This window comes from Phascolarctos cinereus, unplaced genomic scaffold, assembly GCF_003287225.1.
Source record: "Phascolarctos cinereus isolate Bilbo 61053 unplaced genomic scaffold, phaCin_HiC Scaffold_5;HRSCAF=322, whole genome shotgun sequence".
Classification (NCBI taxonomy): Eukaryota; Metazoa; Chordata; class Mammalia; order Diprotodontia; family Phascolarctidae; genus Phascolarctos; species Phascolarctos cinereus.
Genome location: NW_027555958.1, coordinates 207674712 through 207699260, shown reverse-complemented (window position 1 = coordinate 207699260; position 24549 = coordinate 207674712). Strand labels below are relative to the sequence as shown.

Sequence of the window (24549 nt, the reverse complement as noted above, 5' to 3'; positions counted from 1 at the left end):
CAGTTTCCTTGTTTGTAAAATAAGGAATAGGTTGACCTAAGTGACCTATAAGGTCTCTTTCATCTCTAAATGGACCCATCTTTCAATGGGATCTTAAAAGCTGAAGAATGTATAGAAGAAATCATCAAATATTTGAAGTGGTTAAGTTTCCTTGGCTCATATATAATACTTTTAAATATTTCCTTTAAAAATTAATTATCGCTGTCCCTCAATGGAAAATGAATTATGATAGAAAGGATTAAATAATTAGGCAAAAGTTGCTCTTGAGAATAAACATACTTTTTGTTGAAAAAATGAGCCATTTTCAGTAGAAATCTATGTCAAACATCTTCATCTCTTTTTGCACACAGTAGTCCTGTGTCCTTTAAGTCAACTATTCAAATTTGCCTCTTCTTTATCATTATATATTCTTCTGTCTCATCATAGCAAAGATGCTTAGTTTACTTTTTAAAAATAACAGGATGTCATCTGTCATTTCAGTGACTTATGATAATGTCGTAAGTTGTTCTCCCCTGAAGAGATCATTTAAGCTATATAATTTGATATGAAAAAATTAATGATGTCAAAAGCATTTATTGAGCACTGTCAAGCATTGTGCTAAGTGCTGGGGTGACAAATAGAAGGGCAAGAAAGTCCCTTCTCTCAAAGATAAACACCATATATCGTAGGATAGGTCTATAGAAGGATAGATAGGATGGGTGTCAGGATGTAGCACCAAAGTGGATGGCAAGGCCCAGAAATCCTTAGTCCTTAGAGTAGAAACCTATATTACATGAAAGCTTCATCCAGAATTATGACTTTTAAATTCATGTATTAAGGACTTAGTAAAAATAAAAATAATAACTGACATTTTATAGTACTATATATAGTACCTTTTCCCTCAAGTCGGTAGAGGAAAAGCAAATACCCGATTAGGTTTCTGAATTCTAGTACAAGAAACAAGTAGCTCTTAAGAAGTCATTAGTGCTTATAAAAGTGTAAGATAGCATGGCAGAAATAACGCCAGACTTAACTCCAAAAGACTGTCATTCAAATCCTGACTTTCATATTTTATAGCTCTTTGATCATAAACAAGCTGCAGTTTCTTCATCACCAAATGAAATAATTATTTGTATTAACTATTTTATGGGTTTGTTATGCTTTTTCCAGTAGCCAGTAGCTTCCAACAAAACTGCTTTGTCAATATTTTGAATTTGTCTACATGTGCATTGTTTCTTCTCAATTAGAATGCAAACTCTGGAAAAAAAGGACAGTTTTATTTTTGGCTTTGTTTTGTTGGCGGTTGGTACATATTAGGTGTTTAATAAATGTTAATGGATCACATGAGGATTAGGTATAACTCATCTAATTGTAAAGCACTCCAAAAGTATAAGTTTTTAGGATCATTATTCATTCATTCATTTGAATCTCTTCTATAGTGCCATTTTCTTATCAAAAGGTTGGGAATGGGAGACAGGATTTAAATGTCAGAATACTTCTTATCAGTCCTAAGAATCTGTCAATAGCCCTGGAAGCTTGCAAAAAGGGTTCCTTTTAACATTTAATGATCTTTCCTGGAAACTGAAGAGATTTTCTAAACTTAGAAACAGCTTTTTTTCCTCTGCACAGTTTAATTTAACTAATGTGAAACCCTATGAGGCAAGGAACCAGCACTTGAGAAGGAACATAAGAGAGACATGTCTCACGGTCTTTACCCAAATCCCAAAGCCAAAGATGTTTTGATTGAGCAGCAATAGAAGAGCCTGAGGAAGCTTTATCTTTAAAAGGCTTTTCTGTCCAGATGGCACATGGTTGGAACATTTTTATTTTAAAAAAATGGAAAATTAAGCTTGCTACTTCTTAAAGCCACCTCCTCCATCATGTGAGGCACTTGAATTAACTTTAACAATCCCAGAACATGTAACTCCAGCGCCATGGGGAAATGCCCAGAAGTGTGGAGATGGAATAGAAAGTCTTCTTGAAATGGGGAAATCAAGTCACTTTGCTCCATCTCAAATTTTCAAGGAGGTCAAACTGGTAAATGATCATGAAGGTAGAATTCCTAATCTAGTACTTCCCATCCTATTCCACTCTGCCTTCTCTACTTATACCATCACAGCTAACTCCTCCCAGAGTAGTTTCCTCTTTAGAATATAAGCTCCTTCAGGGAAAGGACTCGTTTGATTGCATGTATTTGTATTGTCAGCACTTAGTACCATGTTTAGTACATAGTAAGCACTCAATAAATGTTTTAATTTATTGTTCATCTATTTATTGTCTATCGTCTAGCTATTGATCTACTTCTAACATTAACTGACAGAATTTAGTAGTGTTTTCTAGTAGTAGGTACTCCATAAATTTGGCTAATGGTCATTTGTTTCTCATCACAGTGAAGCAGCTAATTAACAGAGGTTAAAATGGGCTTTATTTATGAGAAATCCAATTTGAGTATATATATATATATAATATATATATATATATATATATATATATATGTATATATATATATATATGTATATATATATGTACATATATATATGTATATATATATGTACATATATATTATGTATATGTATAATATGTCCAGTGTATGCTATTTATAATTTTGAAATACATTAACAGGTTGTTTATTTTACATATACATAGCATCATAGATATATTTAGAGCTAGAAAGTAATCTGGTCCAGCCCCTTTATTCTATGAAAAAGAAAGCAAGCCCAGAGAGATTAAATGACTTGTTCAGGGTCATTTAGGCAATATACAAAAGTTAGAATTTGAGCCCAGGTTCTCTATCTGAAAACGTTCATTCTACAATACCATACCTTCTCTTTTAATCATTTAGCTGTTACAGATTGCATTATATTCATCTGTTTACATAGCAATAAGAATGGTAACAGATCCTAATGTATGCTCTAGGATATAGTATAAAGCACCTACTTGTAATGTGGATATAAATTCTAGCACAAAATGTCTTCAAATGCATTCTGGAACAAAATTCTTTAACATAAAAGGAAGTTACTATACAGTTTTATATTTTAAAAGTAAATTGAATCAAAGTGATCATTAAATATTATCTCATAACAAAGCAAGTAATAAGTATAACACCTTCCTCTGGGAAAAAAAAATCACACATGAACTTACACAGAAATTAAAAGAAAGCAACAGCCGTGTTTCAAGCATATGTGTTTAGGTCTTTATTGAATTTCTGAATAGAAATTGATTCATTCTACCTCTAGAATTTTTACAGCTACTTACTTTAATCCTTCAGTGGTCCCATGGATCTCATCAGAATGAGTATTTTGATGTGAATCAAAGGCTATGCTATACCTTCATATTCCTTGTGATTCTTGCTCATAACTTTCCACAAATTCTCCATAAAGGATCTATCCAAATCATTGGCATGCTGCCTCTAGCACTTGGGATAGCAACTTGTAAGGAATTAATAAATAGTTGCTAATTGAAATGATTTGGATTAATATATTCCAGAACAACACTCAGGTTATCCAAATGATATTTCATCTTTGCAAAAACAAGTCCCACCTTCTTTCATACTCATATGTGCATTCTCTTCACCTTTTCACCTCTTTTCTTGTGCAAGTCAATAAAAACAATATGTTCTACTCTACTTATACCTACTATGTATCTTTCCATCATGCTTTGGATTATTTGATAATATTTTAGTCTTCTAAGATGATAGGGTTCTATTATTTATCCATATATTATCATCAGAAGAATATTAAAATATGGGCTTTAGTGGCAGGGAATAGCTTGGTGTAATTGAAAGTGCTTTTCAAGATTCTAAATACCATTTGGCCTGTTCTTCTTCCTATTCAATTCAGGGACCATTTCACTATCCTTTTACAGTAGCTATTCAAGGCATATGTACTGATATATTACCTCAAAGGGCTTCTCATCCACCAGCCTGCCATAATCAGAGCAAAGCATATCAATTTAAAAGCTTTTGAGTTGTTAAGCAAATTCCTTTTGAATGACTGTAGATTTCATTGATGATGACCTGTAGAATTCTAGGTCTTAATAAAACTGACATATTTTCATTTACATGCAACACCATCTGGGAAAACCTCCTTACCTGTAGGAAATCTTTCTTTCCTTTGGATTCTGTGCAGAATATTAACCAATGACACTTACAAACACCTTTGGTAACTACACATCAGTTAGTCAATCAGTCAGTAAACATTTATTAAGTTCCTACTATCATTGGCACTATCATAGTGACAAGCACTATGATAGCAGTGCAGATACAAATACAAAAAGAAAAATAGCCCCTGTCTTCAAGGAGCTTACAATCTAATAGGGGAATACAACACACACAAAAAGGGAAACTGAAAAGGATAGGGAGAAGGAACCCAGAAAGAGAGCATGGTGAAGAGTTCAAAGAAAGAATGAAGTCCAAAGAAGCAGTGCAGCTGGGTGAGAAATGAAAGATGGCTGGCCAGAGCCCCTCTCCTTCAATGGAGGTTTTGGAACTCATGGCTCCTTCCTCCAATCAGAAGAGGGAAAAGGGTATTAATTAGGTATGAGTACAAAGTCTGATTGGATCTTGCAGGATGATATTTCCCAATGATGAAGTTCCTGGTAGCATGATGGAAAGAGAAAAAGAAGTCCAAAAGAATGTAATTTTTGGAAAATGACAACATATCCTCCTATTTTATATCTTTATGCTAATAATCAGATTTTTATTAAATAAAGTTATATCTATCCCTGGTTAAATTCATCAAGGATTCTTATATGGTTTTCACGTATGCATGAGCAACATACTATTGAAACTTCTAAGCCAGCGTTTTCCTCTGAGTCAATTATTCAGCTAGCATTTATTAAGCACCTACTGTGTGCTGGGCACTGTGGTAGGTGCTGGGGATGCCAAGAAAAGCAAAAAAACGATTCCTACTCTCAAGGAGCTCACAGTCTACTGAGGGAGAGAAAACACAAATAATCATGCACAAATAAGATATATGCAGGATAAAAATTGAAAGTAATTTCAGAGAGGAGGCACTAAATTTTAAGGAGGATTGGGCAAAGTTTCTTGTGGAAGGTGGGATTTTATCTGAGAACTGAAGAAAACAGGGAAGGGAGAAAGCAGAGATACGGAGAAAAAGTGTTCCAGTATTAGGGAAACCCAGTAAAAACATTCAGAGTGGGAATATGGATTATCGTGTGTGAAGAACAGCAAGGAAACCCAGTCTCACTAGATCAGCGAGTACTTGAAGGGGAGTAAGGTGTCAAAAGATTAGAAAGGTAGGAAGATCCTGGGTTATAAAGGGTTTTGATGGTCAAACAGAGAATTTTGCATTTGATCCTGAATATAATAGGGAGCCACTGGAGTTTATTAAATGGGGGTGGAGTGACATGGTCGGACAATTTAGGAAGATCAGTCTGACAGCTGAATGGAGGGTGGACTGGAGTGAGGAAGACAAAGCAGGGTGACCTACGAGAAAACTATTAGAACAGCTTAGTAGTCCAGGCATGAGGTGATGGGGCCCTGTACCAGGAAGGTGGTAGTGTGTCATATCAGAAAAGAGAGCTTAGGTGAGAGATGTTACAAAGGTTAAAAACAAAAGGACTTAACAACAAATGGGAGCTTTTAAGCTTTTTTTTTTCTTGCTGGAGTCAAACCCATCTTTTTCTTTGTAATCAACAAACAATGAGTGCAACAGAACATTGTTTTTCCAAAAGCTCCATACTTTTCAGTTAATTGTGCATCTAGAAAAACTTGCCTGTTCTCTTCACATTTTTTTTTGTTTTAAATTTTCATGAAGGATACCCTCAATGAATGCCCAAAGCTTTCTCACAAATTTTGTAAAAATGAAAAAGAAAGCTTATGGGTTTTCAATCATTAATGTATTCTAGATTCCTGTTTTGTACTCACATTCTCAATTATTTTTCCCCCATTTTTCTGTAATTTTCCCCTCAAAGATATCTTGAAAGTCAATCCCTGGGAACTTTAAAGTTGATACATCTCTACTAGAGATTTCCTCCAAAAATATTTTTCGTTAAGGTCCTAAAATTTTTCTCCAGAATTTATTTTCTTGAGGGCTATTTCTACATCTTCATAATATTTAGGTATTAGAGTTCAAACTCAACTTTTCATGACAGTTTATGTTGTTTAATCATTCAAGAAATAGCTCTATTTCCACATAATAGGGATAAATTTAATGTGGTTGTATAAAAATGAGCACTAATACACAGAAAGTCCCTGTTTTTGCAGCACTATGCATTCCTGAAAACTATGTCATAAAGCAGTTGGTTATGATAAAGATGACTGAACAAGATTCATCCGTTCTTGGATGAATCTACTCCCAAAAAGAAGGATGAAGGAGCACACTTCTCTACTTACCTTCTCCAGACCTGGCTGCACAGACTCCATTTGGTCTGTTTCACTACTCATATGACTTGTATTAGATGGAAGTCACCAACTCTATTCTTTCCAGTGAGATGGTGGATGACAAGACCTTACCACATGCCTTGTCTTTGTTCCCTTCAGACTCAAAGTACTGTCATCTGACCTACTCATGTAACCTAAGGATTCTTTAACCTAGTCATACACCTCTAATACACTTAGAATTTGTGGGCCTTGCTACCTATCCTGAAGGTGAACTTGCTTTTATTGTGTTGTTAACCTCAGTTAGACTGTGAGCTCCTTGAGAGTGGGGTCTCTCACTTTTCTATTTATATCCTTATCACTTAGCACAATGCTTGCACAGGAAATACTTAAGAGGTGATGTTGCGTTTATTCATTCAATATGTTTACTATCAGGAATAGAAATTAGTCAATGAATAGGATGAGTTTTGGTGGCTATAAACTAGGATCAAATGAGTAGGAAAAAAAAACAATGTAAATTGCTATAGGGCAGGGACTGGCATGTGTGTGTGTGTGTGTGTGTGTGTGTGTGTGTGTGTTTGTGTGTTACACTTTGGGGGGGTGATTGGGGGTGGTATCTAGAACTCAGACTTTGGATAACAACTCACTGTTTAGCAAAAACTGCTGGGAAAACTGGAAAACAGTATGGCAAAAACTAGGTACAGACCCAACATCTTACACCCTATACTAAGATAAAGTCAAAATGATTTAAACGTAAGACTTGTACGATAAGCAAAAGGGGAAAATAAGGAATGGTTTACCTATCAGGTTTATGGAGAAGGGAAGAATTTATGACCAAACAAGAGATAGAGAACATTATGAAATAAAAAATGGATGACTTTGATTATATTAAATTAAAAAGTTTTTGCACAAACAAAGCCAATGCAACCAAGATTAGAAGAGAAGCAGAAAGCTGGGAAACAATTTTTACAGCCAGTGTCTCTGATAAAGGCTTCATTACTAAAATATATAGAGAACTGAGTCAAATTTATAAGAATACAAGTCATTCCCCAATTGCTAAATGGTCGAGGCATATGAAGAGGCAGTTTTCAGAGAAAGAAATTAGAGCTATCTATACTCATATGAAAAAATGCTCTAAATCACTATTGATTAGAGAAATACAAATCAAAACGACTCTGAGATACCACATCACACCTATCAAATTGTCTAACATGACAAAACAGGAAAGTGATAAATGTTGGAGAAGATGTAGGAAAATTGGAACACTAATGCATTGTCAGTAGAGTTGTGAACTGACCCAACCATTCTGGGGATCAATTTGGAACTATGCCCAAAGGGCTATAAAATTGTGCATGCCCTTTTACCCAGCAATACCACTACTAGATCTGTATCTCAAAGAGATTATAAAAAAGAGAAAAGGACCCACATATACAAAAATATTTATAGCAGCTCTTTTTGTGGTGGCCAAGAACTGGAAATTGAGGGGATGCCCATCAACTGGGGAATGGGTGAAAAAGCTGTGACATATGAATGTAATGGAATATTACTGTGCTATAAGAAATGATGAGTAGGTGGACTTCAGAAAAACCTGGAAAGACTTACATGAACTGATGCTGAGTGAAATGAGCAGAACCACGAGAGCATTGTACACAGTAACAGTCATATTGTGCAATGACTGACTTTAATAGATTTAACTCTTCTCAGTGATGCAAGGATCTAAGACAACTCCAAAAGACTCATGATGAAAAATGCTATCCACACCCAGAGAAAGAATTATGGAGTCTGAATGCAGATCAAAGCATACTATTTGCTCTCCTTTTTCTTTGTTGTTTTGTTTTGTTTCTTCTTTCTCGTGGTTCCTCATTAGTTCTAATTCTTCTTTACATCATGAATAATGTGAAAAATGTGCTTAAGATGAATGTATAAGTGGAACCTACATCAGATGGCATGCCATCTTGGGGAGGGGGGAAGAAAAAGAGGTGGGGAGAGGGAATTTAAAACTCAAAATCTTACCAAATTCAATGTTGAAAACTAAAAATAAATGAATTAATTATTTTTTAAAAATTTAATTTAAAAAAATAACTTAGACTTCATAGATGTAGAAAACTTTTAACTGAGGAAATTCTCTCTACCAGTACAGATCTGCAACTATTCTGAAAATTAGAGTATTTAAGAGTTGCCTGAGGCACTCAGATTAAGTGACTTGCCCTGGGTCATTTAACCATCATGTGTCAGAGATCTGACTTGTATCCAAACCTTCCTAACTCTGAAGCTAGCTAGCTACTACACTCATACAGAGCAGATACTTAATAAATGGTGGCTGAAATGAAATGGTGGGTGAACATGCAAATCAAAACAACCCTGAAATCTCACCTCATACCCAGCAAATTGGCAAAGATGACAAAACATGGGACTAGTCAATGTTTGAGAGCTGATAGAAAGATGGGCACACTAATGTATTATTTCTAAAGTTATAAATTTTTCCAACCATCCCAGAAAGCAATTTGGAATTATGTGAAGAATGTGGCTAAAATATACATATGCATTGATCCAGAAATTCCCCCAAGGAAGTCAATTGCAAAAAAAAAAAAAAGAAGAAGAAGAAGAAAAAGAAAAAGAAGGCCTCATACAGACAAAAATATTCAAAACATCACTTTTTTGTGCTGGCAAAGAACTGGAAACAAAGACATGCTCATTGAATGGAAAAGGGCTAAACAAATTGTGTTGCACAAATATAGTGGAATATTACTGGGCTGGAAGAAATAATGAATAAAAGAAACATAGGAAGACATATGAGCCAACACAAAGTAAAGTAAATGGAACAAGGAAAAGAATGTATATGGCTACAACAATGTAAAAAAAAAGAAAAACAACAAAATGATCAAAACTGAATCTTGCAAAATTATAATGATCAATCTTGGATTCAAAGAAAACACCTCCTCCTTCTTTGCAAAGGTAGGGGACAATAGGTATAGAATATTACATATATATTAAGGTCAGACTTTTTTAATATACTAATTTCACTGAGCTTTTTTTTCTCCTTAAGATTTTTTTTTCAATTAGGAAATGCAACTCTCTAAGAGGGTAGAACAAGGATACAATGGGAAATGGTCATATAAAAACAAGAGATATCATTAAAATTGTATTTTTAAAAAATACAAAAGTAGAAATCCAGGATTAACCACATTTATATCCACATACCAAAAGTGCTTACAGTTTATTTATTGCACCTTTTTTTAGACTGGCTATGTGATTTCCTTGGCTTAAGGAATTCTCCATAAGGAAACGCTATCAGAGTAGAGCAGTTATAATCTTACAGAATTGTCAGGGGACAGTGAGAGGTTAAGTAACTTGTCCTAGAGTCACACAGACAATATGGGTGAGAGGCAGGACTTGAATCCCAAGTCCTCCTCATTGAGCCACCTCTCTATCATGCAACCTCTCATTTCTTTGTGCACAATGGAAATAAGTTATTATTTTAATAGACTGTAAAAACAAAATATTTGAAAAATTTTAAAGCGAGTAAATATCTCATCCTCACTACTCAAATAAAGTCTTTCTCACTGCTTACATTGGTCAGCATGACCTATTCCACGAATGTAATTATCATACTGATATATGTAAGCTTTTAAAAATTGGTCACTTTATGTCTTATTGCTATTTAAATATATAATCACATGAAATAAAACTTTTTTTTAAAATGTGTGGACTTAATGACTCATTAACATTTATTCATTTATCTTACTAGGACTTAATGGGGTTTTTTTCCCCTTCATTTAGGAGAAATGATTGGGATATGAAGGGTGAAGAAAAGCTTTCTAAAAAAGTCTCCAAAGATTGATAACATCTTCACTATTATTGTCACTGTAAGAGAATATTAAATGTCACATACAGGGCACTGAGACAGATTCTATATTAAGCAAGTTCAACAAACAGTCCCTGTTGCTCTGCAGCATAGTATCAGGTATAGAAAGCATAGTCGAGATCTAATCCCCCTTCTGCATACCCCTTATTTTTCAGAAAGAAAATGAGACTTCAGTGAATTTCTCAAGGTCACAGAGGCAATAAGCAGCAAAGTAAGCCAGGACCTGAACCTAGGGCCTCCAACTCCATCCAGACCCAGAACCCTTTGCACCACACAACATTGCCTTGCTGGTCCCCAGATCTTTTTGTGAACAAGGACTGTTAAACTCCCCCAGAAACTTTAATTGCAGAGGGTAGTTGCTTAGTTAAGTCCTTGACCAGGAACAGAAATGTTCTGGTAATCTCTGGCTACATCCCATTCTCTTCACATCCTGTTTAGTTGCTGGAGGGAATTAGTAAACCATCATCAAACAAGCTGGATCATTTCTGGGTTTTTTGAAGGAGATCAGGGATACTGATTTCTATAGATCATAAAATGACAAAACAGAAGTGCTATATGTTATCTAATTTTTTAAGTGCAGATCTCCTTAACTTGGCCTATCCTTAGTCATCATAGTGTCACCCAGTGATTCTCCAGTTATTTTTGCTGTTGGCACATTATGATTCTTTGCCATAAGAAAACTTGGCACAGTTAATGTTTAAATTGGCAAACTACCAGAGAGATGGGAGAGCTGATCATGTACATGTGATTTTAAGTGTAAGTTCCATACAATTTCCAAAATACTTAGTGAAATCCTTGCCAGGGAACACAATTTGAGAACTCACTGGTGTCACCCTTTCTAGAAATTTATCCAGAAAATGAACTGGATGTGTGGTTCATTATGGTCAAAACTGGGAAACAATTTCTACAGAACACAGAATATTTGATTCATGGGAAGTTTGAATATATTATTCATAAATTAATCATTCCAGCAGCACTCCAAAACAAGAAGGAAAGCTACACTAGCTTTTGATCACTCTTTGTCATAGATTGTTCAATAATAAATTTTTCCCCTTGGGCCCCAGGTGTTTCAGACTGATTTAAGATTCATTGCAGTCATCCAAAATTCAGAAAATCTGGATTAATTTCAGATTACCTCATAATATAAGTAATATTTCTAGGATTTCATATTTCCCATGGCTTTTGAATACCTCCTTTTAATATCAGTGGCATTCTCTCCTTCCAAAGCTATTCTCCTTCTCAAAGTATTTGCAATTGAGTTTTTCTTAAATATTTGTTATCCTAAATCACAAGGGAAGCATGTGAAAATATATTCCTGTTTTGAATGTTTCTACTACCTTCTGCCAAAAATTTGTGAGCTTGGGTTGGTTGGGGTTAGGGGAAGGGGGAGGCTATTATCTAGTCATTTTAAGAATGAGTGTCCTCAGATTAAGTACAGAGGCTTGCCAAAGACAGTAGCAAAAGTTCCTGTTTAATGGTACATTGCTGCCCTCTAGCTCACTTTAGAAATTTTGTCTGCCTCTGTTCTAAAGCATTTAATAACAATCACTTAAAATACGAGATAAAGCAAAATCCATAATTTATCAACGAAACATCGTTACCTCCTCTATAAGATTCAATTTGTGGCTTGATTAGTTAAGAGGCTGCCTTTCCTTTCCTTAAGAGAGAAATAGATTTTGATTATGATAACTTCACTTATTAAAGTTGTCCTCTGAAATTCAGTCAATGTCACTTTCTTTCTATGAAGAAGCTTTGTCTGAACATCTGTTGTTGACGTCCCATTTTGTGTCAGGTGTTTTAGACAAGATCCTGATTTTGCTTTCTCTCTTACCTTAACCCCTTATCCATATCAGCTGGTTGGGAATTTTAAAAATCAGTGCGTTGTCATATATTACTCACAAAACAAGCAGACAAAGGAAGTATCAAGTCTTTCCTGCCATCATTAAATGTTAGCAGCCCACTTCCAAGGATATTTCTGAAGCCTGAATAAAGTAATCTGTAAGTTCCTTTGTATTGGTCATCTCCCATGCCTGGAATGCACCCTCTCATAGAGCCTTATAGAGACTTCCTTTTAATCTGGTGCCCTCCCTCACAAACTACCTTGTATTTAATTACTTCATGTGCATATTATGTATTTATTAACAATATTTACATTTGGATGATATATATTTCCTATATATACTTGTCTCCCCCATTATTATGTGAACTCCTTGAGGAGTCTTCTTGAGGCAGCCAGGTGGCACAGTAAATAAAGATCTGGGTCCGTAGTTAAGAAGATAAGAGTTCAAATTCACTTCAGACACTTAATAGGGATGTGACCTTGGTCACTTAACCTCTGCCTGCCTCAGTTTCCTCAATTGTTCAATGGAAGACATAGTACCACCTGCCTCCTGAGGTTGTTGTGAGGGCCAAATGATATAGTATTTATAAAAAGCTTAGCAATAGTGCTGGCACATAGTAAGTGCTTAATAAATGCTTGTTCCTTCCCTTCCCTGTTCCTTATATGTAGGAATTGTTTCATTCTTTATCATTGTTTCTACAAGCACCTAACACAGTTCCTGGCATACACTAGTCATGTAATAAATCCTTGTTGATTGATTGATTAAAATGTACCTAATTAGGCAACTCCCTAAGTATAATATATGACTATCCATTAGAGTTTTCCATATTCCCAAGACACTAAAGTCATTTAAATTTGAAACTTGTTTTAAGATTACTTATGTTTATTCCAAAGGACCCAGGACAAAAAATGTCATCTACCTCTAGAGAGAGATCTGATGAACTTTGAGTGCAGATTGAAGCACTTTTTTTCACTTTCTTTACGTTTCATGCTTCTTTTAAGGTTTGGTTTTTTTTTTTTGCAACATAGCTAATACAGAAATATATATTTGCAAGACTTCGCATGTATAACTAACACCATATTGCTTGTCTTCTCAATGGGTGTGGGAGGACCAGAAAGGAGGGAGAAAATTTGGAAACCAAAAAACTTTTTTAATGGAACATTAAAAATGAATGAATGAATGAATAAAAGAAAAAAGATTATTTATGTTTGAAGGAAGAAATAAAGAGTGCTCCTAACTAATTATATTTTGCAAGAATTCATCTTGCTTGAACAATGTTGGGATGTGAAAATACTATTCATTAACTTAACAATTGTGTATGAAAGACTACCAGATCAAAAACTAAGGCAAAGATAAGTGACCTGCCCAAGAGCATACAGGTCACATTTTTTTGAAATGCTTATGGATTAATTCCTCTTTAAGACATTAATATTTAAATTTATGCAATATCCAGATAGATCTTTCAAAAATTCAATTTCTATAATACCAGGCATTTATGTATTGTTTTAACATTTGCAAAGAGCTTCACCTACATTATCTCATTCAAATTCCACAACAATTCTATGGTGTAAGCCCTGCAGATATTTTCATTCACATTTTGCAGAGGAAACTGACGCTCAAAGAGGTGTTAAAGGCTCCTAAATATCAGAAGATGGATGTACACCCACGTCTTCTCAACTTCAATGTCAGCATTCTATCTAGTATGCCCCTTCCTGATTAGTGGTCAGTCCAATATATTGACTGAAACCATAACAAAGCCTGTAAAACAAGAAAGAAATAGAAGTCCTCAAAGGCAAATAGAAAGGCACTCCTGGTATGCCTTTTCAGTGACTAAATTGCTGTCATAGTCTGTACCTAGAGTGCTAGAATAGGTTTCATGAGAGAGATGTGAGACCTTAATGTAACTGGTGGCATGATTTGCAGTGTTATGCTTGGTGAAAACTAAAGTAGGAATGCATTTGCAAAGTTAAAAGGTAACTGCCTAAAGATGGCTATGTTTATCCTCCCATACACTTCTAAGTTTATTAGAATCAGCACATTAGAGCTAGAAAGGATCCTACAGATTACACAGTCCAACATCCTCATTTCACAGGTGACAAAATCAAGGCTCATTAGTGCTATAGTTAGATATAGTTGCCAAGGCTGACCTTACAGATTTAAAATTTAAAAATTCAAAGTCAAGATTAAACTATTAATATGTTTGCAACCAAGAACTTTCAGAACATAAAGATAAATTCTTTCTATAGGCTTGCCTGTGCAGTTCCTGCTGATTTTAATTTGAATCTAATTTGTACTAAAGAGTTCCATAGGCAGAAAGAAATTATAATATTAGTAATGTCTATAAATTAGCTAGCAATTCTTAAGGGCTCATTATTGCTAAGATTCTTGAGATTACTTATTCTTCTTTGAAAGAAAATTTTAAATATTTAAATTTATTATATTAAAATTACAATAATATCATATTTTGATATCTCATTATCATAATATTGACATCATGATGAAAGTATTATTGTTTGTATTCAAATATGTCTTTTAATATTTTCTTTTTCATAAATGTTTACAGAGCTTTGTGGTCATCTCTAATGCTTACAGAATAGGACATAATTTATACATATTTTATCAATATATTGCTTAAACAATTTTAATTTTAAAAATTAAATATTATTTTCATATTTCTTAGTCTTACATAAAATCCCCAATCTTACATGTCTTTGACTTTTTGAAGTACCTTCGTCACAGTTTTTTTCACTTATAATTACATTATAGCTCTGTAATTTATAAACAGTGTGATCTTGTGCAAGTCACTTAACTTTTCTTTGTTTCATCTGTAAACCAGCCAAACTAGATGGCTGCTAAGGTTCCTTCCAGCTAAAATTCTAAAATAAAGACCAATATCTGCACTACCTACTTTACAACTTTCTTGAAAGGCTCAAATGAGATAGTTCATGTAAAGCACTTTGTAAACCATGAAGTAGCATTTAAAAATCAGCTATTATTTATTTGAAAATGCATTTTGAAACTCCTCCCAGAATACAGATGACTATCTTACTATTTCTCCTTAACTTTCTAAAGGACCACCACTTCTATTATTGCCTTCATTTTTGCATAGTGCAAGACTGTATAGACTCATACTGCTCTTGCTATCCCCCAATCTTCCTGGCCAAAGCTAATCCAATTCCTTTGTTTTCTTCTATTAGAATTTTACCTATCCCATGTCCTAGTCCCTTACTCTTTGTTTTCTAAGGTCACATCTGAAATATTAATCTATGCAAATGACTCAATATCTTTACTCTTCCCAAATAACACATTTATTTTTTGGCAGGGGGTTTCTGGAGACACAATGCCTTCAATTTGGAGACTGGCCCTAATCCTGGGGATTTCAGGCTCTGTGGCATGTTGTTTGGGAAGATGTTTGGGGGTAAGATCATTTTTTATAATGATTCTCTTTGTACATGCTAATGTTGAATTATATCTCTACCATGTGCATACACATCTTGTATAACTGGAAACACAATTTCCAACATTTTTAATAGGCAACCCAAAAGAAAATGTATTCCCTCACTTAATAATTCCACACTACATTGTAAACATCTTTGTAAGTCAGTTTCATCAAACAAGTGACTGGAGAGATGTCAGGGGGTGGGCTGTGCTGCTGATAAGTGCAGACTTCAAAGTGTGCTTTCAATTTGTATTCATATTAAAGTGCTTAAATCTTCCATTTCATTCAAATCATCATTTCAAACTTGGCTGTTATTATATAGTGGTTTCAGACACAGTCAAATGAGATTTGGTATAATAAAATGTCTTTGAAAATAGACACCCCTTACTGTGGTACTAATGTTTTAATTCCTGGTTTCAAGTCGTCATATTTTTTAAATTTACACATAGTGTATGTACTCATTTAATAAGCAACTCTAAATTCAGTAATCACATTTCCCCTTAAGCTTTGATTAGAACAATTAGAGGAAAGCAAAATAAGAAAGCAATTTCCGAAAAGAGATTCATAAAAGATAATTTTCGAGCCATAAAACAGCCCTCCAAATAGTTTGCAAAAACCAGCAGGCTCATGAAAAACACCCACATCAATGAAAATATGCATAGGCCTAGCTTGGCAATTCACTAGTTGTGGCACCTTGGGTAAGTCACTTTATTTCTCTAATGCTCAATTGCCACATTTGTTAAATGTCGGGGTTGGACTAGCTGACCTCTAAGATGCTCTCTGGTCATTAGCTACCTACTCAGCTTTCCAGAGCTGATGCTGTAATCGCTGGCCAAATCAGGAGGGAGAATATCTGAGGTCTCTCCCTAACCTCATTAACAATATTTCCAGTGCTAAAAGTAAACCATAGTCACCCTTAAATAGGACTTCAGGTTATTGGAATCTGTCTAATGTACAACAGCCAATGTTACTCTTTTCACTTCTTTTACCAAAATTTCTTCTGACTAATGTGCTTAGGAGTTGGGAAGTTGGTACCACTCTACTAGGCCATCCAGGGAAAGAACTTTGCGGATGGAGCCAGGAGAAGGAAACATAGGTACTTAATGATAAAGCATACTATCTGCCTCGAGAGGAAGAACTAATACTGTCTGAATAGAGACTGAATCATGCTATTTTTCACTTTCTTTTTTCTTTTTTCCTCTCTTTCTTTCTTATTCTTATTCTTATACAAAATGACTAATATGGAAATGTTCTACATGATTGTACATGTATAAACTATATTGGGTTGCTTACCATCTCAGAGAGGGGGAGGAGAGGGCAGGAAGGAGGCATAGAATTTGGAACTCAGACTAAAAATAAAAAGTTTTTAAATCGTTTTAACATGTAATTGGGTGAAAAATAAAATATTAAATAAAAAGGAAACCTAAGTCCTTCATGACACAGTTATGTCTGATGTAGGAGCGACATAAATATTCATATGAGGATAAATTTGCCAATTTGGATAACAATGAAGGTTCATATTTCTGAATGCTTTAAAGTTTACAAGCACTTTCCCCACAACAATGTTATGTGATAGGTAATAGAAATATTAACATTTCCATTTTACAGATGAGAAAGCTGAGGCTCAAAAGGGAGAAGAGACCCAGGGACCCAGGGACCCAGGGTCCCACAGCTGGTGAGAGTTTGGAGCTGGTAAAGTTTTTCATTACTGGTGCTCATTGGAATCCATTGAATCAGAAGGAATAAAGCCAACTATTTTGTGCCTAAGAAAGTAATTGTGAAACCATGAAATCTCTTTTATTTATTCATTCATCCATTCATTTATCTATTTGATTTAGACCTCCAGTGAAAAAGCTGGTGAAATTAAAAATTGTGTTTGATATCAACTCATCCATCTTAGTCACCTTTCACTATGATATTGAAAAGAGATTGCTATTCCTCTGCTTTGGCTTGTAACAAGTGACCCTTAAAACATTAGCAAAGGGATGGGTGTGGTCCTACAAGAACAGAAACACATGCATCATTTCTCAGATGCCAGTAGAAGAGGTTTTTTATTTCCAAATAGCAACACAGGCACTGAAAATGAACTGTTGCAACTTACAGGAGAGCAGAAAATGAAAATAAGGTTTTTAGCATAATATGAACATGATATATACAATATTCTATGTGTTGTTCTCAGTCTGTGTCCATTTTCACAAAGAAATACACAAGCTCTCTGGGTTTCAGTTTCCTCATCTGTCCGTCAAGGGTTTGATTAGATTCATCGATTCATTCAACAGATATTCATTAAGAGCTGACCATAGACAAGGCACTGGGAATGTGAAGTAAAAAATATTATACAGACACACTCCTATTTCTCACCGTATCTGGTGTATAATAAGTTCTTAATAAATGCTTTTTAATTCATTCACCTACTACAACTGGAGGTGCCCTCCCTCATTTGCCTTCTTCCTTTACCTTCTCTCTTTGCTCTCAGATGACTCAGAACAAAATCTTAGGGAAGACTCGCTACAAGTATGTACCCTTACCTTCCCATCTAGCCACTTCCCCTGATGAAGGATGCTCAAATGGAGTCACCAACTCTATGTCTTTCCACAAGACAGAGAATCACCAAGCATTATCATCTGCTATGCCTGTATATACTCCAAACCCAGGCATTGTCATCTGACCTAGTGACTAGCTATTAGGACCTTGTCATTGGCCCCACTAACATATCATCAGGACTCACAGGCCTTTCCATCTAGCCTACAACTGTATTTTCTTTGGTGTTATTTCCCTCAATTAGAGTGTCAGCTCCATGAGAAAAAAGGCTGTATCACTTTTTCTTTTTTGTATCCTCTGGGCTTAGCCTAATTTTTGGCACATTGTAAGAATTTAACAAATGCTTTTCATTCATTAATCGATATAACCATTTCCTCAAAGAAACTTACATTCCAGTGCATAATTTCTAAGTTACCTTTCACTTTTAAAGTTCTGTACTTCCATGAATTTAAAATGGATTCTGTTTCAAAGAGTAAGTGATAAACTCAAGATACTTTTTTTCCCTCTTGATTCATTGTATTTTTGAATTTTGAAATTTTATGATATTCTGAGATAGCTGTTATTTGGTTTAAAAAATGGTGGTCCAAAACATGAGGCTCTTCTAGATTTACCTGGACTTTCTCATTTCCATTCTCTCTCTTCCTCTATGTCAAGCAATTGAGAATATATATACATATGTATGTGTATGTATGTATATGTATGTATATATACACACATACATATGATACATTTGTGAGTTAATGTTTACTTCCCTATGTGTTGTTTATTGAATGTTCTTGTCTTTTCATGTATGTGTGTACTGTATTTAGACCTTTAGAAGATTAAGCTATGCCTCTCAGTTAAGTGTTTAGTATAGAGTTCAATACCTAAGCAACAATCAATCAATATTTTTGCCTTTCTGACAACACAAGGGAAGTATGTAAACTTATCTCCTAGAATTTAATCCTCTTCCCTTTAACTTTATCTTGTATTTTCAGTATGTTTGTTATTAAAGGGTTTTTTGCCTTTTTTTCTAACCAAACATACCATTCATTTCAGTCTGTATAAAATCAAATAATGTCATATTTAAGAAGTTACTGATCAGAAAATTATAGACTCCTAGAGCTGGGAGGGACATCAGAGGTCATCCTGTCCAAGTTCTCTCTGATGTGTTAATCCCTTCTACAACACACCTACAGCAACCATAATGGAGGAAAACGAAAAGTATTTGGACTTTTTTTTTTTTGCTATTGGTCACCAATTTTCTGCCATTGATTTGTGAGAGATTATAGGATGCTATGATCATAGATTTAGAGGTAGAAGAGGTATGTGATCCAGCCCCACCTCCCTCATCTTATGGATGAGAAAACTTTCACCCAGGGAGCTTTAGTAACTTAACCAGAGTGCAACAAGGCCTTTTTCTGGACTCCATCCCTCACCCCTACAGCAAATGTTAGTATTCTCTCCCTCTTGCAATGACTATATATATAACAATTTTTACTTATTTGTCCACATATTGTACCTTCAAAACACCACCTCCTCCCATTAGGAGCTGTATTCTTTGAAAACATTGCATTTGAAAACATTTTTTGTTGTGTCTCTGATTATCTCAGACCTAGCATAAAACCTCATAAATATCAGTTATTTTTAATAAACATTCACTGAATTGAATTATTGAATCTTCAGGTATTTATGCAGTCATGATATATTTGGAAGAAGGGAGAAATTAAGTGTCTTCTAAATAAAATATTCTAGGAATTTATTTCTTTCTGACTCAGTTTCTTCATTTTCCAACTCATACTGCTTCATGGCAACAAAATAATGGATAAAGGTATCTCCCAGAGCCTCCCGCAAACATTTATCTTCTTCAAGGGCCACTAGTGCATCTTCCAGTTTTAGAGGGATTTCTGAAGGTTGTATTTGAACAAAATTTTCACTGTCATCAGGACCATCCAAGAAACTATTCCCACTTTGTATTCCATCCAAACCGGCAGCAATGGTAGCAGCAAGTACAAGATAAGGGTTTGCTGTGGCTGAACCCAGTTTGTTTTCTATTTGAGTACCTTTCTCACCATGACACTTGATATTATAAGAACAGCTATTATCATTATACCCCCATGTTGGGGCCACATATTCCTTTGGTTCTTTATATTCTACAGAATAGCGCTTTCTGCAGCTGACAGCGGGTGCCATTAGGCAGCTGAGAGCAGCAGAGTGCTTTAAGAGCCCTGATAACCACTTTTTCCCAATGTCTGTGAGTTGCTGTACCCTGCAACCAGTGGAAAACAAGTTTTTCCTCCCACTGGTGTCCCATAGACTATGAGTCAGAATTCCTGAATTGTAAAATCCTGTCTCAGTGAAAAAGCTGGCTAGATAATTATGCTTCTTTGCCACTTCTTTGCTACCTGTCCTGAAGGTGAAGGCATTATCCGCTGAAGTAATGCCAAACTCTGGCCAAAAAGTCACTTCCATCTGACCAGGCCCAATGGAAGAAGAGAAGCTCTCGATATTGACGCCTATGTGATACATTCCTTCAACAAGCTCCTGAATGAAGAGCTGGTCATGACTGCTTAGTAACATTCCCATGGGAAAGGATATTGTCTTTGAATCTATGACTTCAGCAACACCATAAATGCAGAATTCATAGGTGAAGGCAGAATGCAGAGAAAAACCACTGTCCCGCAGATGACTCAGCTGTCGTTTGGCAATGTGCCTGGGAGAAGTCAATAGAGGGTTGCCCATTATGGTAAAGGGATCGCATATCACTCTGGCTGTTCTTTCAACCCATGGCAGAGGTCTAAAGGTCGATAACTCTGGGATCAGGATGATGTCACTATTAAAACTGGCTACATTTAGATGATCCACTTCACTGTCTTTAGGATTCAGGGTCAGCTCAAGATAACCTCTGGGCATGGAAATTCCATGGATTGCTTTTTCCTAAATAAGAGGGAATGTTATAGAGCAGTTGGGATTAGAAACTTGGAAGCTGAACAAGAAAGAGTTATGAGAGAAGTTTGCTAACATAATATAAAAGCTAACAAATTTGTACATTATTACATTCTAGATTTTAAAAAATTTATTACCATGGTTTACACACACACACACACACACACACACACACACACACACACCCCAAAGTTAAAATGAGTCTTTATAAATTCAAGCCTTAGTCCCCATCCTAGTTCATCTAAATATTATAAAAGTAATTTTAGAATCAAGAAAATTGGGTTCTAGTCCCGCATCTACCACTTACTACCTGTAACCCTGTACAAGTTATTTCATCTCACAGCATCAGTTTGCTCATCTCTAAAATGATAAAGTTGGATTAGATGGCCTTGAGGTCCCTTTCAGCTTTGTATCTATGGATCCTACAATTTTCATCTTTTCAAAACCATTGGTAATATTTTTTCCACTGGCTTCACATAAAAAAGATTTTTTTTAAAAAATCAGCAACATTTCTAATTAGGAACTATTTCCCTTGTCTTTTTTAAGGGCTCAAAGGCAGGGCTCAAAGCATGAATGTTTTGAAAGTACCTTTTAATAGCATGTATGATTTCATTTATTTTATCTCAACATTCCAACCAGACTGAAATAATATTGACATCTCCATTGGATTTGAATTACCCTTAATGTTTCACTAAATTTGATTAGGGCTGATCATTTGCAAGTCTATCTGCATAGATGGACTATCATATACGATCTATGGACTGTCATATATGAAATACTCTTGTTGCTTTATTAGCACCTCTATACTTAGCCCACCTTTGATTCGGCACTTGACAAGTATAGGCTAATTGTAAAATAGGGATAGGATTTGGACCTGTAATTTCATAGGCATACTACATCTCATACCCATCTCCTTATAAGTAGTCTTATTGCCACCAGCCTTGTTCAGGCTACATTCTTACCCTACGTAACTTAATTTCTTTTAAAACAACAGCAGTTCTCTATTAAAATAAAAGGTATTCTTGTGTGTAGGTACTCACTTTATCAAGGCAGATCATATATAACCCCTTCAAATCTTAGTTTTGTTGTTGTTGTTATTCAGTCATTTGAGTTATGTCTGACTCTATGTGACCCTATCTGGGGTCTTCTTGGCAAAGATACTGGAGTGGTTTGCCATTTCCTCTTCTAGCTCATTTTACGGATGAGGATACTGAGGCAAACACCATTAAGTGATTTGCCTAGGATCACATAGCTAGTAAGTATCTGAGGTCGGATTTGAACTCATGAAGATAAATCTTCCTGACTCCAGACTTGACACTGTACCCACCGTGCCACCATATCTTAGCATTATTCATGCAATGCTGTGCCCCCCCACTGAAAAATCACCCTGTGGCTAGCCTTCTGGCAGTATGCCTCTCCAAATTCAGTGAGAATACTTCTCAGACAACAGACTGTGCAAAAGTCGCAAGACATTTCTCATTAAGTAGGACCTGCCAGAGCTTATCTTCCACTTCAGCAATAAACAAGGATTTGTTGGAGCCAACTTGGATTGTAGATGACTGTTAAATTTTCACCTCAGAATACAACAAATGAGGGGTTGATTTATTATGTTGTTGACTATCTAAATTGAAGAATGTAATGGAGAAAATGCAGATTAAATAATGAGATTACACTTAACAGTGCACTGTGTGAACATTATTTTCAGAGAGGTAGAGTTGTTCAACATTTACAAGCACATCCCTGAGAACACACAGCAGTGAGATCATGGGATCATAGAAGTATACATTTAGAGCTGGAAAGTACCTTAGAAATCATCTGGTACAAGCTTTTTATTTTATAAATGAGAAAAGTGAGAACCAAAGAGAGTGAATGACTTGCTTCAAGGTTCACACAGGTATTAAGTGGCAGAGCTGGATTTGAATTCAGATTTGACAATAGATGCACTAGGCTTTATGGAAGATACTTTATCAACAATTAACAATAAATTTGTTATAATCTCTTTTGCATTAGCCCCCCATCAGATTCTTTATACAAACAACAATTATACATTATAGTGATATCCTACAAGATAAGAAATAAAAGACTAATTTGAGCTCAGAAATATTTAACGCCTATTCTTGCTCAGAAATTAGTGCATAATATAGTTGAGGGGTGGGAAGGAGGAAGAGGGTTTGTTCAGTTGTCTGATTAACATTGTTATTCCTTCAGCAAAATCAAAAGGATATGGCAGAAACCATATTCCAACTTAATCTCAACATAATTTTGGGGTGGTGGGGTAGAGAGAATGTACAAATATTTGTTTCTTAGAATCTAATGTCTCCAAATATTTTAATACCATCCAGAAACTAATACATTTTCTAATCATAATTAGTAGCTATAAGGGGATACTCTTATTTTTCAAAAAATTTATCTCATCATTCTTGTTTCTTTTGATATTTGCTCTTGGGTCTCCTCTTGTAATTTACTCATGTCAAATAAAACATAATCTTCATGACTGTGGTGAGCTAGGAAAGATAATTCTGTAGAGAGAAATTATTCAAGGCAAAAGAACTAAAATTCCCATCCTAATTTATGTTGTACTTCTGCCAGGCTGAAGAAGAGGCATTCTAAATTGAAGGGATATATTTAGATCCTGGGGAAACATTTGTGAGCTTTGGAAAAGGCTAAGGAGAAAAACTGAGTGAATGCTTGAATTCAAGCTTGAATTGCTTGTAATTGCTTGCAAAAAAAATAGAATTGTAATTTACCTACTAATGGTCATAGTTACATAAAATTATAACTTTAACATTAAACTTACTGGAAAAAAACGAGCTGGAATGCTCTTGGACCTGGACACTCCATGTAAGTCTGTTGCTTCAAATCGAACAAAATGTATATTGTCTCTGGCCATCTCTTGTTTAATGTGTTCCACTCTGGAGAACAAGGGAAGTGGGATGTGAAATCTAGGGTTGCTGATTTCATGATCCTTGGTGTCACCTATTAAAAAAAATGAGTTCAAATTATTGAGAGATAAAAGATTTTGCCTATGAATAACTTTACTGTGAAGAATGAGGGATCTGAGAGCAACATAAATGTAGTCATTAGGACTGTTATATTCTCAGACATTCAGAAGATAGCTATTGAGTGTGGATTCATTATTTCATTTCCCTATAATCAGAGGCCTTACTTCTTGCCCCCCACAGCCCCATACATCTTCCCAACTATGCTGTCTCAGAACAGTCTAAGAGGCTTTTTATCACTTTTGCCTAGTTGGGAGTTAACACTATTTGCATAAGTGTATACCATTACCATATGTAGATGCTTACACAAATGCCCTTGTTTATGTAAATGAGAATGAATTTACATAAATACACAACCTTGACGCCTTGCGTGACTCTATTATGATGAATATCTTTTACAAGATTTTGAGTTTCCTTCAAGACCTGAGAAGAGCATACTAAAAGTTTGTTAAGTGCCTAAGAATGGAGTCGGGTTTGTTTGTTTTTTTCTTTAGTGAGATTACACCCTGCAAAGCCTTCTTCTGCTTTATACATATATGATATCAAAAGTGCTTTAAACAGGAAAATGATTTCAAGGAGAAATATTTATTTACTGGATAATACCGGCCACCACCAAAAAA

At 35.2% G+C, this 24549-nt stretch overlaps 1 protein-coding gene across 1 annotated transcript; it reads right to left on the bottom strand.

Moving 5' to 3' along the window:
• Positions 1-19721: 19721 nt before the first annotated feature.
• LGSN (lengsin, lens protein with glutamine synthetase domain) lies at positions 19722-23847 on the bottom strand. Its single transcript, XM_021000518.2, has 2 exons — positions 23728-23847; positions 19722-20921 (listed from the first exon to the last, which is right to left on the bottom strand). The coding sequence occupies exons 1-2, from the start codon at positions 23818-23820 to the stop codon at positions 19722-19724; spliced, it is 1293 nt and encodes a 430-aa protein (XP_020856177.2). The 5' UTR covers positions 23821-23847.
• Positions 23848-24549: the final 702 nt, after the last annotated feature.

What these genes read in the sequence shown, in the direction of transcription:
- LGSN (XM_021000518.2), bottom strand. Translation starts at nt 23,820, where the DNA reads ATGGCCAGAGACAATATACATTTTGTTCGATTTGAAGCAACAGACTTA. An exon ending in TTCCAGCTCGTTTTTTTCCA is followed by an intron (nt 20,922 to 23,727) that starts GTAAGTTTAATG and finishes CCTCTTATTTAG; the next exon opens with GAAAAAGCAATCCATGGAAT.